Source organism: Equus caballus, chromosome 28 (genome assembly GCF_041296265.1).
Source record: "Equus caballus isolate H_3958 breed thoroughbred chromosome 28, TB-T2T, whole genome shotgun sequence".
Classification (NCBI taxonomy): Eukaryota; Metazoa; Chordata; class Mammalia; order Perissodactyla; family Equidae; genus Equus; species Equus caballus.
This window is the reverse complement of record NC_091711.1, coordinates 33,806,155-33,822,712: the sequence shown is the minus strand read 5'-3', so window position 1 is coordinate 33,822,712 and position 16,558 is coordinate 33,806,155. Positions and strand designations below refer to the sequence as shown.

At 41.2% G+C, this 16,558-nt stretch overlaps 1 protein-coding gene across 2 annotated transcripts in view; it reads left to right on the top strand.

The window, feature by feature from the left end:
* The window catches only part of ALDH1L2 (aldehyde dehydrogenase 1 family member L2), a 58,174-nt gene that overhangs the window by 8,113 nt on the left and 33,503 nt on the right, over window positions 1–16,558 (top strand). For both annotated transcript variants that reach the window (XR_011433802.1, XM_001498616.5), the window contains exons 3-10: window positions 3,216–3,450; window positions 5,407–5,572; window positions 7,253–7,354; window positions 7,564–7,653; window positions 9,276–9,410; window positions 10,806–10,931; window positions 11,475–11,566; window positions 13,997–14,144. Coding sequence is in view for 1 of the 2 variants with exons in the window: in XM_001498616.5 (XP_001498666.3) it covers window positions 3,216–3,450; window positions 5,407–5,572; window positions 7,253–7,354; window positions 7,564–7,653; window positions 9,276–9,410; window positions 10,806–10,931; window positions 11,475–11,566; window positions 13,997–14,144 (1,094 nt within the window). In the remaining variant the exon portion in view is untranslated. The remainder of the gene's footprint in view (window positions 1–3,215; window positions 3,451–5,406; window positions 5,573–7,252; window positions 7,355–7,563; window positions 7,654–9,275; window positions 9,411–10,805; window positions 10,932–11,474; window positions 11,567–13,996; window positions 14,145–16,558) is intronic.

Here is a 16,558-nt window from a genome sequence, read left to right as displayed (position 1 = left end):
AGCATTTCTGTGCTTCCTCTTCTTTGCCATGGCCCCAAAGTCCCAGACTGCACACCTCCCCTCTGGGCTCGGACACATCCGCTCTGCCCGTTGAAAGCCTTCTCAGGCCAAGTCTATTTGCTGGGTGGTTACAGACTCAAAAATCCTCCTTCTCTGTGGATCCCAAGACAAAGGTGCGGGCCCCTCCTGTCTTAAGAGTTTCTCCACTTACCTCCATGGTAATCATGAGGGCCATCAGAGGAATTTCCAGGCATATATTTTTCCTGAATTACATTTGTGACTTTCCAGAGGCGCTCTGAGACATCTAGAAGAATGTCTGATGCAGAAGTGCCAATGGAATGAAGGGAAAGCCACATCTGATAGCAGAAATTGAGGCGGGGTCATAAAGAATGCATTTGTCTCAGAACAAATTATAGCTGTGGCTGCTTGGCTATTAAGGTGGAGTGAAGAAGATAGCGGTCCTCAGAGCAGAACTGCAGTGGGATTCTGAGTTGCAAGCTATTGTTATGTCAATAAAGGGTACAAGACACAGAGATAGAAATAGTCTACAAATAGTACAGGTAGGGAATAAGAACAGGCGACTCGAAGTCTTGGCGTATGACTTGGATCTTCATATATTGCTGGTATGATGTAACACATTCGTTGGAAAACAATGATCTGTGATAACCCTAAATTTTACCTTTTTTCTCAGAAAAAGCACCTCCGGGGTTTATCCTAATTCTTGTTACTACTTTAAAGATATTATGTTTTAACACTGTTTTTCAGGAGTCAAGCTAAAAAAGTTGGGTCAAGAGCACGTACACACGTGAACTTAATCACTTTATTTAGAAATGATTTTTGTTTCAAAAAAAGTTATCCCAACCTGGGGAATTCTGAGGGAAATTGCCTCATGAATTCATACCTGACTCCAAAGGCAGAAGGGGACAGATTCCTGTGACTGAAACTGCCTGTCCTACTATTATCTATTCCACCAACTTTGTATGGTGGACATTTGGGAGGACCGATATTTGTGATATCAGATTAGGAGTCAAATCAGGGAGACCCAAAATAATATTAGCTTCAGAAAGATGGAAGTCCATTTCTCAAGTCTGAGTCGGCCATCAGAGCTGTTGTGACAGCTCTGTACTTATTACAATGCAGGCTCCTTCGATCTGTTGTTTTGCCATTATCAACACTGAGCTTCCATCTTGTGGTCCAGGGTAGCTGCTTCAGCCCCAACTATCAAATCTGCATTCCAGCAAGCAGGAAGGGAAAGAGGGGAAGCAGAGGGCAAGCTTTGCGTTAAGTATGTAATCCGGAAGTTGCACATATTACTTCTACTTGTATCTCATTGGCTAAAACTTAGTCACAGGCCAAATCTGTTTGCAGGATAGGCTGAGAAATATACATTTTATTTGTAGTGGCTATGTGTTCAGCTCAAGGAGAGGAATCCTTACTAAAGGAAGAAGCAGGGCAACTAGCAGTCTCTGCCATGTATGTGAACTTCAGAAGAGTTGCAAACGTGATTCTTAGACCTCGTTTCAGAGTGTGTCCTGGGAAATGAACCTTTTCTAGGATCTGGTCCCACCCAGGACCAGGCCCCTTTTCCATTGGTCATGGCCATTTGGGCTTCTGGCATAAGAAAGGAAAAATACCAACCCAACTTATAGCATAGCCTGGGAGATGGTACAGCATATGGTATGTTCTAGAGTCATGGAATTAATTCTGACTCTGCCACTTACTAGCTGCATGACATTGGGCAAGTTACTTAAACTCACTAAGCTCAGTTCAACGGTACCCATCTTACATGGATTAAATGAGATAATGCATGTAAAGTGCTCGGTACCGTGCCTGGTTCCTAAAAAGCCATCAATAATGACAGCAGCTAACTATTCTTGTTGTCAGAATAGTCAACTAGAGCAGCCAAAAACAGCCTCAGAGTTGCCAAAAGTCAATATGGGACAGCAACACCTGGATGCCTCACATCTCAGTCGAGTAACTTTAAAATGAAGACTTCTGAGTCTCTTTCACCCCATTTTTCTTTTCCAGTCTAACTTTTCACAATTGTCTCTCAATTTCACCACATTTTTTTGACCACCATTTATCCATTTTTCTGTCATCTGACATTTGAGTTGTTTACAGTTTGTTGAACATGTACATTTTGTGAACATTTATTATACTGGTCTCTCAAAGGCTTCCAAATGTTTTGATCAAGGTGTTACCTTGATGGCCAGAGTCTTTCAGAATTTAGGCTTTTGGGGGGAGGCATCATCCCAACTGGAGCCAGTGAATGTCGATGGGATGGGGAGAAAGAAAAGGGAACCCCCAAAAATGCAGGCAAAAAGCCTCAGTTAAAGTTTCTGGATATTGCCGAAAATGTAGTTGCTTTCTGTTATTGATGAAAAATAAATATATATGCTTAAAAGTGTAAGGTGTATAGTTAGTAAGAATGATATTTTATTATGGAAAGAAATGGGTTTGTGCTGTCTACACTTGGGAGGGCCATTGGATTTTCACACAGAGGTAGGATGGAGTCATTCCTTTAGGGAGGGACAACATTTTCCTCAGCAGAGAGCCTTGGATCTGCGCCAGTATGGCAAAACCCTTATGGGGAGCATGTGTTCTCCATCCTTGGCCCTTCTCCTCCTCTAACTTATCTGATTGGTGAATTTGGGAGAAGGAACTAGACAGGCTCAGCTCAGCTCAGCGACCTTCTCCCTTTATCTGTTGGGATCATCTCTGATCTACAGTTTGCCCTGTGATAAAAGGGACGTCCCCCAGGAAACGGGAGTGGGCAGGACTCAAGGTTGTCCAACTGTGCCACAGGCTGAGTGTGTCTCATTCAGGTGGTCATGTCCTGGCACTTGGCTCCAAGTCTAAAAAAGAAACAAGCAAAATACTATATTCCTTAAATGGCTGTATCAGTAATTAAGGTACAATTTTTGATCTAAAAAAGAAAAAGCTTCAATTAAAATCTCAAAGTGTTATCTAGACACAAACTTTTGAGTTCAAACATATTCTATCTTAGATATAGAGGTAAAAGTCACCTTAGAAAAATGGATAGATCATGATAAAATTATAACAGGTCAAATCCTGGTCAGAATGTAAATTGTTCTTCGCCATGTTTTATTTATAAATGTTTCATGAAGCTGTAAAATTACAATGTGCGAATCCATAGCAATATAAAATTATGGCTAAATTTTTTTAATGAAAATCATCTTCTCTTTCATGCTTAGCTTTGGCTGCCGAGAAAGATGGGACCCCTGTGTTCAAGTTCCCTAGATGGAGAGTGAAAGGCAAGACCATAAGGGAGGTGGCAGAGGCCTACAGATCCGTGGGTGCTGAGCTCAACGTGCTTCCCTTCTGCACACAATTCATCCCCATGGATGTAATTGACAACCCCAAACACGGTTCCATCATTTATCACCCGTCCATCCTTCCCAGGCACAGAGGAGCCTCTGCTATCAACTGGTGAGGTTTTTTTAACAACAGAAAAGATGGGCCTATTTCTATCATCCATAATCTTTCTGTTTTTCCCGAAGTGATCAAGGAACGAGGTACATTTGAACAATTGTGAGGTCTTGATTGATTGCTACTATTACATGAACTCCCCTGAGATCTCGATGTACCACAGCATCCAGCACAGCATTTCCCAAGAATAGTCTATGGAGTCCTGGCTTCACTGAACATAACGAGGCATTGAGCAGACAAAGGTTCTATGGTCAGACAAGTCTGGTTTATGCTGGATTTCTATATCACAGGACTTCTTAAAATTGTGCTTTAATATGAGCATCATAATCACCAAGAGGGAATCTGAGTACATAGTGTCCTAAAACTTATTTTACTACAGAACTTTTTTTGCATTAACCATCTCAAGTATGTTTCAGCCAATGCTGAATTTCCTGAAATGATCTTCATTGTCTGTCTTCTCCCATTCAACTTTCTTCAGGGAAGAAGGCACTGTGCTCTAACATTTTTATTGCCGTATTTCCCGGTATCAAGAACAATGCCTGGTACTTGTAGGTACCCATATACCATAGGTACACTATGTGTGGGTTGAGGTGGGCCTTTTGCGCCTTCTCTCCCTTCTTTTTTTTTTTTTTTAATGAAGAAGATTAGCTCTGAGCTAACATCTGCTGCCAATCCTCCTCTTTTTGCTGAGGAAGACTGGCCCTGAGCTAACATCCATGCCCATCTTCCTCTGCTTTATATGTGGGATGCCTACCACAGCATGGCTTGATAAGTGGTCTGTAGGTCTGCACCCAGGATCCAAACCACTGAACCCCAGGCTGCTAAAGCAGAACGTGTGAACTTAACCACTGCGCCACAGGGCCAGCCCCTTTCTCTCCCTTCTCTGCTTCACCTGCACATCTCCCTGATTGTCTCTCAGTGTCAAGTTTCTGAATACACAGAAAATCTACTCTTAGTTCAAATGTAATGAAAAAATTTCATTGTATTTAAAAGTCTGATTACATGAATTGATTTCTTTTTTGCTTTAGTAAATAATACTGTCGTAGATATCTTTGTACTTAAACTTGTATTTTTTCTCATTTCACATTACTTCCACATGCAGAACCATTGGGTCAAAGTATGTGAATTTTTTCAAGGCTCTTGATAACAAAATGCCAACTAATTCTTCAATATTTCTGAAAAGAGCGATTGGTTGATTGATTTAGGTCTTGCTCAGTTAGTAGCTCAGAGAAGTAAAGATGATTTAGATCTTGAGCATGGCTGACCCACCACTTCATACTGTCTGTATTAGCCTGTTCTCTGATATGCCTTAATTTGTATTTGTCCACAGATCCAGCTTATTGAATGTATTATAAGCTCCTGTAGGGCCAGCATTTTCGTAGGCTAAGCTTTATGGAGAACAAAATACAAATAGTTGAATTAACCAGCCATATTTTACCATAATTTACGTAGATAATCTCGAGCTAATTGTACCTCTAAGTGATGCTTATACCTGAATTACATGACCTAAATTAATAATCAGTTCCCCTCTTCACATTGCATTGAGTTTCCTCCGTTTTATCTTCCATTATCTAATTCTGCCTAATACAGGGTCAACTACCGTTGTAGGAATTGGACCCGGGTGGGCAAAATTACTTGATGCTATAGTAAAAAGCCAATACCTGGGAGTCAGTGAGTGGTAGTAATGATGGACTCTAAAGCCTTTTTGAGTAGACTTTAAATCATTAGTGTCTGTTAACGAGAAAGACTGCAGAAATGAGGATGTGTAAAATAGCAGTACCATTAAGTAGCACTTTTTACGAGTGCTGACATCTCCCAGCTCTACTGTTAATTTCTCATGGTGGCTTCATTCACTGTCTACTTTCCATGGTAACTACCTTGTGCTTAAGTATCCCTAATTCGTCACTTTATGATACAGTTAACCAACCTTTTAAGTTGAAACTCCTCTTTTCACAGGACTCTAATTATGGGAGATAAGAAAGCTGGGTTTTCTGTTTTCTGGGCTGACGATGGTTTAGACACGGGACCCATCCTTCTTCAGAGGTCATGTGATGTCGAGCCCAATGATACAGTGGATGCACTTTATAATCGATTTCTTTTTCCTGAAGGAATCAAGGCCATGGTCAGTATATTTATGCCATCAAGAAGAATTTAGTAAACTTTTAAGATTTGGAAATATTTTTCTTTTATTAAGAATTTGCTCATATGAGTTCTTATGAAAAACATAAAGCAGAAAAACAAAATCAGATTTTGCATTTACCAATAGGATGGTATATTTAGGGTGGAAATCTGAACTTTAAGATTTCTTAGTCTACGAAGCTGACTTGTTCTCCTGAGAGCAGTGATCAAATGGATGAAGTAGCCATCCAACTGTTATTTATTCTACCAAATACTTGAATCTCCACCCCTGTTTCTAATGACTAATCATAAAGAAGTGTACAGAATCTTAAGGAATTTTCCTATGTCGTTTGAACTTCCTTCAAAAGTATTTGAAATCAGTCTAGGTAACAGGGTGAAATCTGGCATTGCGTTATTTATTCAGATGTGCTCTGGATGAAAAGCTCAAAGCATGCACACTACAAAGTAAAAATATATTCGCTGTAAAAATCTTGAAAGATCATTTCAGTGTCATTGAATGTTTTCCAGAGTTTGATATGGTGGAAGTAGCAACACAGAGATGGGCAGTCAGATGCTATAGGGCAGTGGCCATTGATCGGGGAGGGAGGAGAGCAGTGCTTTGTGTCATGCAATGATTAAGAGGGTAGTGCTTTGGTGTCACCAAAGGTCTCATTCTACCACTTTGTTGTGTGACGATGGTAAGTCACTTAGCCTCTTTAGCCTTGGTTCCCTCATCTATAAAATGTGGATAATACTGCCTGATATATAGGGTTATTGTGACAATTAAATGACATTTGTGTAAATGTGGCACACAATTCGTGCTCACAGTGATAATTACAATCAAAATAGTACTTTGTGTGTTCAGGGGCATTTGCTCAAGCCCGGATCCTGTACCTGATGATATTATAGCCAGAAGTGGGTGGAATTGACCCTGTTCCCACGTGGCTTCCTCCATCTCCGGGAGGTTGGTCAGCAGTGAATACTGAGAGAGAAAACTCAGAACTTGAGCTCACCTAGGCCTCCAGTGAAGGAGACAGGCTCTCAACTCAAGGCAAACATAAATGTGACACGGAAGGGACCGCAGGACACATCCCAAAGACAATCAAACTCGTGGATAGATTTTGGCATTTTTTTATTCCAGGTGTCCTAAACTAGAAAGCAAGTTGAATTCCTTAAATATGACCACGGATCACTTTCTAGAATCATCATGATGAGCAGCAATAACCCACAATGACTTTTACAATATATTCCTGAGCTTTCCATTGAGTTACCATGGTGAGGTTGAAATTTGTTTAAACAAACAAGGAGATCATTTTTAAGAGTACAGGCTTGACATCAGCAGTGGATAGACCTGGATGTGGATTCTGCTTCTGACGCCTACAAACTCTCTCTGTGATTTGAGCTAGTTGTTTAACTTTTCTAAGCCTCAGTTTCCTCATCTGTAAGATAAGAATAATCATATCCACCTTGCAGGATTGCTGTGATGTTGCAAGGGATATTTTACAACCAGTAGCTACCACACCACCTGGCACATAGATGGATCTAAAGAAATGGCAGTTATTATCAAAGTCTGACTCTCTGGACAGATTATATGGTGTAATTCTGTTAAACAGAAACTTCAGTTAAACAGACCATGCCATCATTGACCATTGGGCTGTAACACTGGTAATATTTTTGGCTTTAGGTGGAAGCTGTCCAACTCATAGCTGATGGCAAAGCTCCTCGTATTCCCCAGCCAGAAGAAGGGGCAACATATGAAGGTATCCAGAAGAAGGAAAATGCTGAGGTATCTATATCGACTCAAGAACGCATCTCAAAGTTCATGGTCTGCTACCTTTAAGTACTTCCCAATGCACCATTTCCTCACCAAAAGTAGGTCTCTGAGCCAGCCTGCCCCACCCCTCCCCACCTCTGCCACTGATGGAGAGAAATGCCTCTGTTGCCTTTGAGACTCGCAGCGTTAGGAAGTTCAGCCTGTGCTTCGTGTGTTTCTAGATTTCTTGGGATCAATCTGCTGAAGTTTTACACAACTGGATCCGAGGTCATGATAAAGTGCCTGGAGCTTGGACAGAGATAAATGGACAGGTATGTAGTAGGGACCAATTTTTTTCATGTCACGTTTGTAAAAGGTCTTATATGTAAGTCTAGGCTTCCTCTGGTTCTTCCCTTGGGCATGAGGAGGGCCTGTGATTCAAGGTATAGGTGACGCCCTAAAAGAAAACATCCTCCTCTTTACTTAGCATGGATCGAGCGTTTGCTGTGAAGCCAACACTAGGCACAGCCTCCACTCTCAAGGAGGCTGCAGTTTTATGGAGAAAGCAGAAAAGTGAATAAACACTCGTAATACAGTAAGACAAATGCTATCCTTGAGGCCCAGGCTCAGGTGTGTTGGGAAAGGCCTCCTAGAAAAGCTTACCGCTTTGCTGTTTGAGAAGAGGTCAACAGGTGGAGAATGAGACAGAGCCGAAGACCCGGAGACAGAGTGTATCACGCAGTCAGGACTCGCAGAGAGTTCGATCAAGTGGAGCCTCAGGTGTGAGCAGCAGGTGTGAGAGGCATGGGGTGAGATGAGGCAGGGAAGGTGGGCCTTCTAATCCCTGGGGAATCCCAAATCAAATCAGATTCTTGGGTTTCACCTCTTCTAGGAAGGTTTCTGACCTCACACACCCAGTCTGACGGGGTTGGGTGTCCCTTCTCTCTATTCCAACACCCTGCCTACCTCTGGCATAGCATATTATATATTGTAAATGCCTCTTTATCCATCCCTCTTTCCCCAGTAGACTATGAACCCCTTGGGGGCAAGGGCTTCGTGTTATTGTCTTGATAATCTCAGCACTTAAGCAGGGTTCTCAGTGCATGTTAGGTGCCAATAAAAATATGTGGGATTGATGAAGAACTAAGGGGGGACGTTTAGTGCAGTGGTTAAGAGTGTGGGATCTGAAGCCAGAATGTTCCCATTAAAATTCCGGCTCTGCCACTATTTGCTATGTAACCTTGGGCAGGTGACTGAACTATTGGGTGCCTTGGTTTCCTCACTGTAAAATGAGACTAATAATAGGACCTCCTTTATAGGTTGTGGGCTACTGGGAAGATTAAATGAGTTAATACATGTTAATTTATTTAAGTCCTGAGTCCTTAGCATAGAATAAGTAAATAAATGTTGACTCTCATAGTGCTCAATAAATGATAGCTAATAGTCATAGAATTATAATAATAATTATAATAACAAATCAATTGGTGTGCAGCTCTCTTGGTTACAGTCTGGGGCCGGTCTGTTTCCAGGAACTGACCCCCACAGCACCCTGTACTTCCCATCGTGTATCGCTTTGCATTGTAATGTCTGTTTCCTGCTCTGCATCTGCCCTCTCGGACCCACCAACCTCCTCCAAAAACCCCACCTTCAGGCTGCAAAGTCCGGCAGAGCTTTTGATCTCATTCCCCTTTGTGTCAATGTGAATAAACGATAAACGTATATTCATGTCACCCGATGTGGGGCATTTTTTTAAACTCTTCAATCACACGTTCACAGACTCTCTCTTGCTTTGTGTCATTTCTACAGATGCTTGGTATCGTCTCTCACGTTGGGGTGTCCCAGTTTTACCATAAGGGATCATCCCAACTTCAGCTTTCCTGCAGGGAGTGCTGCTCGCACACACCCTGTGGACAGCCGTCCTCATTTCCCCATCTGGCTTTGATCTCTTTATTAGATGGTCACTTTCTATGGCTCATCACTACTGAACGGCTCCGTGCCTCCTGGAGAACCGCTGGAAATTAAAGGTGCCAAGAAGCCTGGTCTTGTTACCAAAAATGGACTTGTTCTTTTTGGTAACGATGGAAAAGCAGTGAGTGTTCGAGATGGTCATCTATAAAGTAACTTTTTGGTTTCCTTCGATAACCCAAGTTATTAAGGCCATAGCTTTCACAAGGTAATCTGGCTTCGCATTGGGATGTGGGAGGCGAGAGATGTCTGTGCCCCGTTTCTCTCTGGGAATGAGCTGGCTCTCTGTGCCTTGATGAGAACAAGGCTCCTCAGGATGGGCCCCAAGGACCTGCGCCGTCTGCTTGCCGTACAGTAGACAGAGTTTGGGGTTTAGTCGGGAAAGAGGATGTGAATCCCCGCTCTGCCTCTTGCTGCTCTGGGGCAGGATGCTTCTCCCCTCTGAGCCTCAGTTTCCTTGTCTGTAAAACAGGGAGAGTAATCCTGTCTGTCTGCCTTCCCATGGCCAGAGTCTGGGAGGATCGAGTGAGATGTATATGGCCATCTTCAGAGGCTCATTGCCTTTGCTTCCTGAGGCAAGTGCCCACCCACATGGCCTGTACTTGGGAGTATGGGCTCTGGGCCTCAGTGGGCCCTTGGGCAACTTCCCAATGAAGAAAGCAAAAATGGAGTTTACCACTTACAGCTACTTTCTGGTAGCTCTCGAGATACATCAGCTGTTGAGATTGTAGGCTTCTGAGTCCAGCTAGTTCTGGGTTCTGACCCCAGCTCTGTTTCTCACTAGCTGTGTGGCATTGGGCAAATTACTTAACCTCATTGAGCCTCCATTTCCTCATCATTAAAATGGGGATAACAGTGCACCTGCCTCCACCAGGATTTATGAGATTAAATAAGATATTTCAGCACATACATACACATTTAGCCCGGTGCCCTGTGCGTAAGTGTTGAGCACAGAGTAAGTGTGCAAATGATGGCAGTCGTTGTAGTAAGAGTAGATATGGTAGGTTTTAGTCCAAACACCTACATCCAAATGTCAATTTTTCAGGGGCTTATCACCTATTTTTTTTTTTTAAAGATTTTATTTTTTTCCTTTTTCTCCCCAAAGCCCCCCGGTGCATAGTTGTATATTCTTCATTGAGGGTCCTAGTTGTGGCATGTGGGACACTGCCTCAGCGTGGTCTGATGAGCAGGGCCATGTCCGCGCCCAGGATTCGAACCAACGAAACACTGGGCTGCCTGCAGTGGAGCGCGCGAACTTAACCATTCCATGGGGCCAGCCCCTTATCACCTATTTTGAGATGTATCTACCCCTAGGCTTAACTTTCCCTTTTGCTGCCTTTATTAATATGTCATTTCAGTTCTTTTACACATGATGGTGATTTAATCCATATTTTTGTATTTTCCAAATAAGCCGGTCCTTATACCCGTGTAATATATATGAGACTTCTCCCCCCACCAACCTCGCTTTTGAATTGTCCTAATCCTCAATTCTTCTGCTTGTTTTGTTGCTATTTTGTAGCTGATGGTAAGAAATCTGCAGCTTGAAGATGGAAAAATGATTCCTGCCTCTCAGTACTTCTCAGGGGGAGAGACATCAGTGCTGGAACTTACAGCCGAGGAGGTGAAGGTGGCAGAGACCATTAAGGTGAACATTTTATGTCCTTTTTATTCCTCTTACCTTGGAAAACTCAGGCATTTTTGTAACTGGTACCATCAGTCCTGTGGGGATGGAACTTTATTTCCTCTTTTTTTAATTAGCTATGATAGGAAATCAACCCCAAAATATATGCAGATTTAGTTCTCACATAAATTATCCGCGGCAGTTCTAGGTGGGCCTGGGGGTTAGGGGTGAAGCTGGAACATGAGGATGAGGGGTAGAGTCATTTAGGGACCCAAGCTCTGCTATCTTCAAGGTCACTCTGGTCACACAAGACAGCCAACAAGGGCATAAGAGCATGGAGAATGGTATGAGGAAGGTGTTCATGGGCCAACACTGGGAGTGCAGGTCACTTACACTCATATTGATTGACTGAAGTCAGTCACACGGCTGCGTCTAACTTGAAGAGATGCTGAGAAGCGTCCTCAAGCCATGTATCCAAGATGAGGAAGAGAGGTTTGCTGAGGAGCTAGCTCGTCTCTGCCACAGTGTCTACATGGCGCTTCCCTCATAAAAGTTTCCCTCATGTAGGTCATCTGGGCTGGAATTTTAAGCAACGTCCCTGTTATTGAAGACTCAACAGACTTCTTTAAATCTGGAGCAAGCTCAATGGATGTTGTCAGGTAAAACCACCCCCTGTTGACCCACACCCCTCCACCAGGGATTTTGACTTTGGCTTTGACAGTCAAATCCAAATCCTTTCTTCTGGACGTTATCCCTCTGTCCTAACCATCTACTCTATTTCTCTTTTCTTCATCATTTTTGGTTTGTTAGTTTCCATGGTCAAACTCATATATTTGTTCCCTTCTCTTTGTTGCTAGCTAGGAGGTTTTTTTGAGGAAGATTAGCCCTGAGCTAACATCTGCTGCCAATCCTCCTTTTTTTGCTGAGGAAGATTGGCCCTGAGCTAACATCTGTGCCCATCTTCTTCTACTTTATATGTGGGACACCTGCCACAGCATGGCTGATAAGCACTGGGTAGGTCCACACCCAGGATCCGAAGAGGCAAACCCTGAGCCGCCAAAGCGGAGCATATGAACTTAACCGCCACACCACTGGGCTGGCCCCCAGGGGTTGTTTTCATATTTACTATCTACCTAGAAAACCAGCCCTTCTACTTGTTTGTTTCTTTTAAAACTTTGTCTTTATATTTCTTAGCTGATTTTCCTCCAATATGACATTGGAATTGGGGAGCTCTGAGTGAGAATGTTAATCAGGAATTTCCTATATAGTCTGATCCAGAAAGATACCTGACACTGATTACACTTCCCCCAAATCCTTTTTTCTTGTCCTCCCAAATTACCCAGGATGATATATCTAGAATGAGAATTATCAGGATACTTGCACACCCTATAGTCAGAATTTCTCTACAGAAGGTCACAGCAAGTTGAAAGTCCTGAACCTCCCTCACCCCACCATGGCACAAAGAGTGTACCAGAATCCTAATACTGGAGAGTCTTGCAGAGGTGTTTTTTCTTTGAGGGCCACACTATGGCCATTCACTAATTAAACAAGGTGAAGAATGTTACTCCACTTGACATAATCCTTCTTTTCAACAAAGCAAGTGTTCTGGGTGAATATTCTGTTTATTTATTATTCACTCATTTATTTAACAAAATTTGTTGAACACTGACTACATGTCAGGAACAGTTTTTTACATGGGGGATATAGTCATGAGCAAGACAAAGTCCCTTCATTCATGGAGCTTTTTTTTTCTTTTTGGTGAGGAAGATTGTCCCTGAGCTAACATCTGCACCAATCGTCTTCTATTTTGTATGTGGGATGCCTCCACAGCATGGCTTAATGAGCGGTTTGTAGATCCAGGCCCAGGATCTGAACCTACGAGCCCCGAGCTGCCAAACAGAGTGTGTGAACTTTAACTACTACACCACCAGGCCGGCCCCTCATGAAGCTTTTTTATTCCAGTAATCAAAAATGATCATTTCAAGAGCAAATATCATTGTCAGAAGTCAAGAGTGTTGGTTCCTCAAATCACACATTTCTCAGCTATGATTCACGAGTTCCTAGAAACTTCTAATTTGCTCAACTAAGGATGTCAATACTGTACTTTTAAAAGATTTTATTTTTCCTTCTCCCCAAAGTCCTCCAGTACATAGTTGTGTATTTTTAATTGTGGGTCCTTCTAGTGGTGGCATGTGGGATGCCACCTCAGCATGGGCTAATGAGCGGTGCCATGTCCTTGCCCAGGATCCGAACCAACAAAACCCTGGGCCACTGAAGCAGAGCTTGCAGACTTAACCACTTGGCCACGGGGCTAGCCCCCAATACTGTAGTTTTAATGTGATTTTTTTTGCTAGCTAGATATTCCTACAGGAATTACCCATTTCCTGTTGGACTGTATGACTTAGCATAAGCATCTAATGCTATTATCTTGAACTACCAAGGCACCTTATCTCTTTCAGAGAATAAATGACTGAACGACAACTGTGGTAGGCTTTCTATGCTGTATCTAGTACACCAGTGCTATTCAGGAAATGTCAAATAACAGCTGTAATTTGAAAAATCAACAGTAAAAAATCAAAGGATTGGAAAAGACTCCAAAAATTATGTTGACTTATTGGCTGATTCTAATTAGTACCTATATTAACCATGTCATACAAACAAATGTTTGTTTTATTCTTATACATGATCTAGAGAAAATATTCTACAATATCACTTTTGTTTCTCATAATCTTTACAGTCAGGAAATTTCCTTTATTTCTTATTCTTTGAGTACATTTGAAAGGAAAGGAATTTTATGTGCCCCTTATTATCTTGCTTGCAAGTAATTAAAATGTTTTTCCCTTGATTTCTTTTATTTTTAGTCATGTATAAAGTTAAAAACAGAAAAAATTGCCACTGTTCTTCTAAACAGGTTTTTAATTTTTTTCCTCCCAGTCTTATCAATTTCTCTATTATCATAGAAGATGTCATAGGATGTATATAGGCATGTGACATAAGTCTTATTTCAAAGCAACTTGACAAATGTAATCATACCCTTCCCCTCAACCCTTTAGAAAATGTAAGTAACATGAGCTGGTTCTTACTTTAAGGCTGGTGGAAGAGATCAGACAGAAATGTGGTGGGCTTCAGTTACAGAGTGAAGATGTCTATATGGCCACCAAGTTCGAAGACTTCATCCAAAAAGTCGTGAGGAAACTGAGAGGAGAAGATCGAGAAGCAGAGCTAGTGGTGGATTATGTAAGCTTTTCCATGGTGTTTAAAACCTGCATCATTAAGGTCCATGTACTACAGAAAGATTCTGTGCCTTTCATCCGTTTGTTTTTACATTTATAACCTTTTTAAAATAACAGTTTTATTGAGATATAATTCAGATACCATAAAATTCACCCTTTTAAAATGTACAATTTAGCTGTTGTTACTATATTCACAGTTGTGCAATCATCACCCCATCTGATTATGAAACGTTTATATCACCCCAAAAAGAAACCCTGTATCCATTGGCCATCATTCTCTGCTCTCCTCCCCCAGCCCCCAGCCCCTGACAACCACTAGTTTACTTTCTGTCTCTATGGACTTGTCTATTCTAGACATTTCATATAAATGGAATTATATAACATGTGGCCTTTTGCACCTGGCTTCTTTCGCTTAGCATAATGTGTTCAAGGTTCATCCACGTTGCAGAGTATATTTATCACTCCACTCCTTTTCCAGGCCAAATAATGTTCCATTGTGTCGCCACACCACATTTTGTTTATCCATTCCTCAGTTGACGTGCATTCAGTTTGTTTCCACATTTTGGCTATTATAAATAATGCTTCTATGAAAATTCATGTATAATTTTTTGTGTGAACATATGTTCTCAGTTCTCTTGGGTATATATCTAGGAGTAGAATCAATGAGTCATATGGTAACTCTATGTTTAACTTTTTGAGGAACTACCAAACTATTTTCCAACGTGGCTATACCATTTTACAATCCTACTAGCAATGCAAGAAGGTTCCAGTTTCTCCGTGTCCTCATCAACATTTGCTATTGCCTGTCTTTTCTATTTTAGCTGTCCTAGTGGGTGTGAAGTGGTATCTCTTTGTGGTTTTGATTTATATTTCCCTAATGACTAATGATGAGCATCTTTTCATGCACTTATTTGTCATTTGTATATCTTCTTTGGAGAAATGTCTATTCAAATCCTTTGCCCATTTTTTAATTGGGACATTTGTGTTATTAATTATTGAGTTGTAAGAGGCCTTTGTATATTTCGGATGTTAGACCCTAATTAGTTTTATGACTTGTAAATATTTTCTCCCATTCTATGTGCTTTCTTTTCGCTTTTTTGATAGCGTCTTTTGACACTCATTTTAAAATTTGATTAAGTCCAATTCATCTGTTTGTTCTTTTGCCACTTGTGCTCCTATATGTCTTGATTAATGCCTTTTTTTTTTGCTCCTCTACTCCTTTGCTGCTTTCTTTTGTGTTAAATGGCTATCGTCTGGTATGCCAGTTCAATCCCTCATTGTTTCTTTACCGTATATTCTTAGTTATTTTCTCAGTGGTTACCTTGAGGATTACAATGGACATTTTCGCTCAAGACATTCTAGTTCAGATTAATACCAACTTAATACCAATAGTATAGAAAAACTTTGCTGCAATATAGCTTTGCTCCCTACCCGCTTATCTGTGCTATTATTGTCCTACAAATTACATATTTATACATTATAAGCCTGCCAATATATTTTTATAATTACTGCTTTACGCAGTTGTCTTTTAAATCAGATCGGGGAAGAAAAGCATTAAAAACAAAAATACATTTCAAAAACAAAAAAACCCTTTGTTTACCTTTATCAGTGCTCCTTACATCTTCATGAAGATTTAAGTTACCGTCTAGTGTTCTTTCATTTCAGCCTGAAGGACAGCTTTTAGTGTTTTTGAAGGGCAATGTGCTAACAGTTCTTTCAGTTTTGGTTCATTTGGGAATGATTTAATTTCTCCTTTGTTCTTTGAGGGTATTTTTGCTGCAGATGGGATTTTCGGTTGACAGTCTTTTTCTTTTAGCACTTTGAAGATGTCATCCTATTGCCTTCTGGCCTCCATGGTTTCTGAGGATAAGTCAACTGTTGATTTTACTGAGGATCCCTTTTATGTAGTGAGTTGCTTCTCTCTTGCTGCTTTCAAGATTCCCTCTTTGTCTTTGTCCTTTGTCCATTTTATCATGATGTGCCTAGGATGCATCTCTCTGAGTTCATCCTACTCGGAGTTTGATGAGCTTCTTGGATGTGCAGATTAATTTTTTTAATCAAATTGGGGGCATTTTCAGCCATTATTTCTTCAAATATTCTTTCTGCCCTTTCCACCTCTCCTCTCCTTCTGGGACTCCTATTATGCATGTGTGGGTATATTTGATGGTGTCCCTGCAGCCTCTGCGTGTCTCTTCATTTTTCTTTATTCTTTTTCTTTCCTGTTTCTCAAACTGGATATCTCTATTGACCTATTGTCTAGTTTGCTAATTCTTTCTTCTGCCCCCTTGAATCTACTTTTGAGCCCCTCTAGTGAATTTTTTTAATTTCAGTTATTGCACTTTTCAACTCCAGAGTTTCTATTTGGTTCTTTTTTTTATAATTCTTATCTGTTTGTTGATATTCTCTGTTTGATGAGAC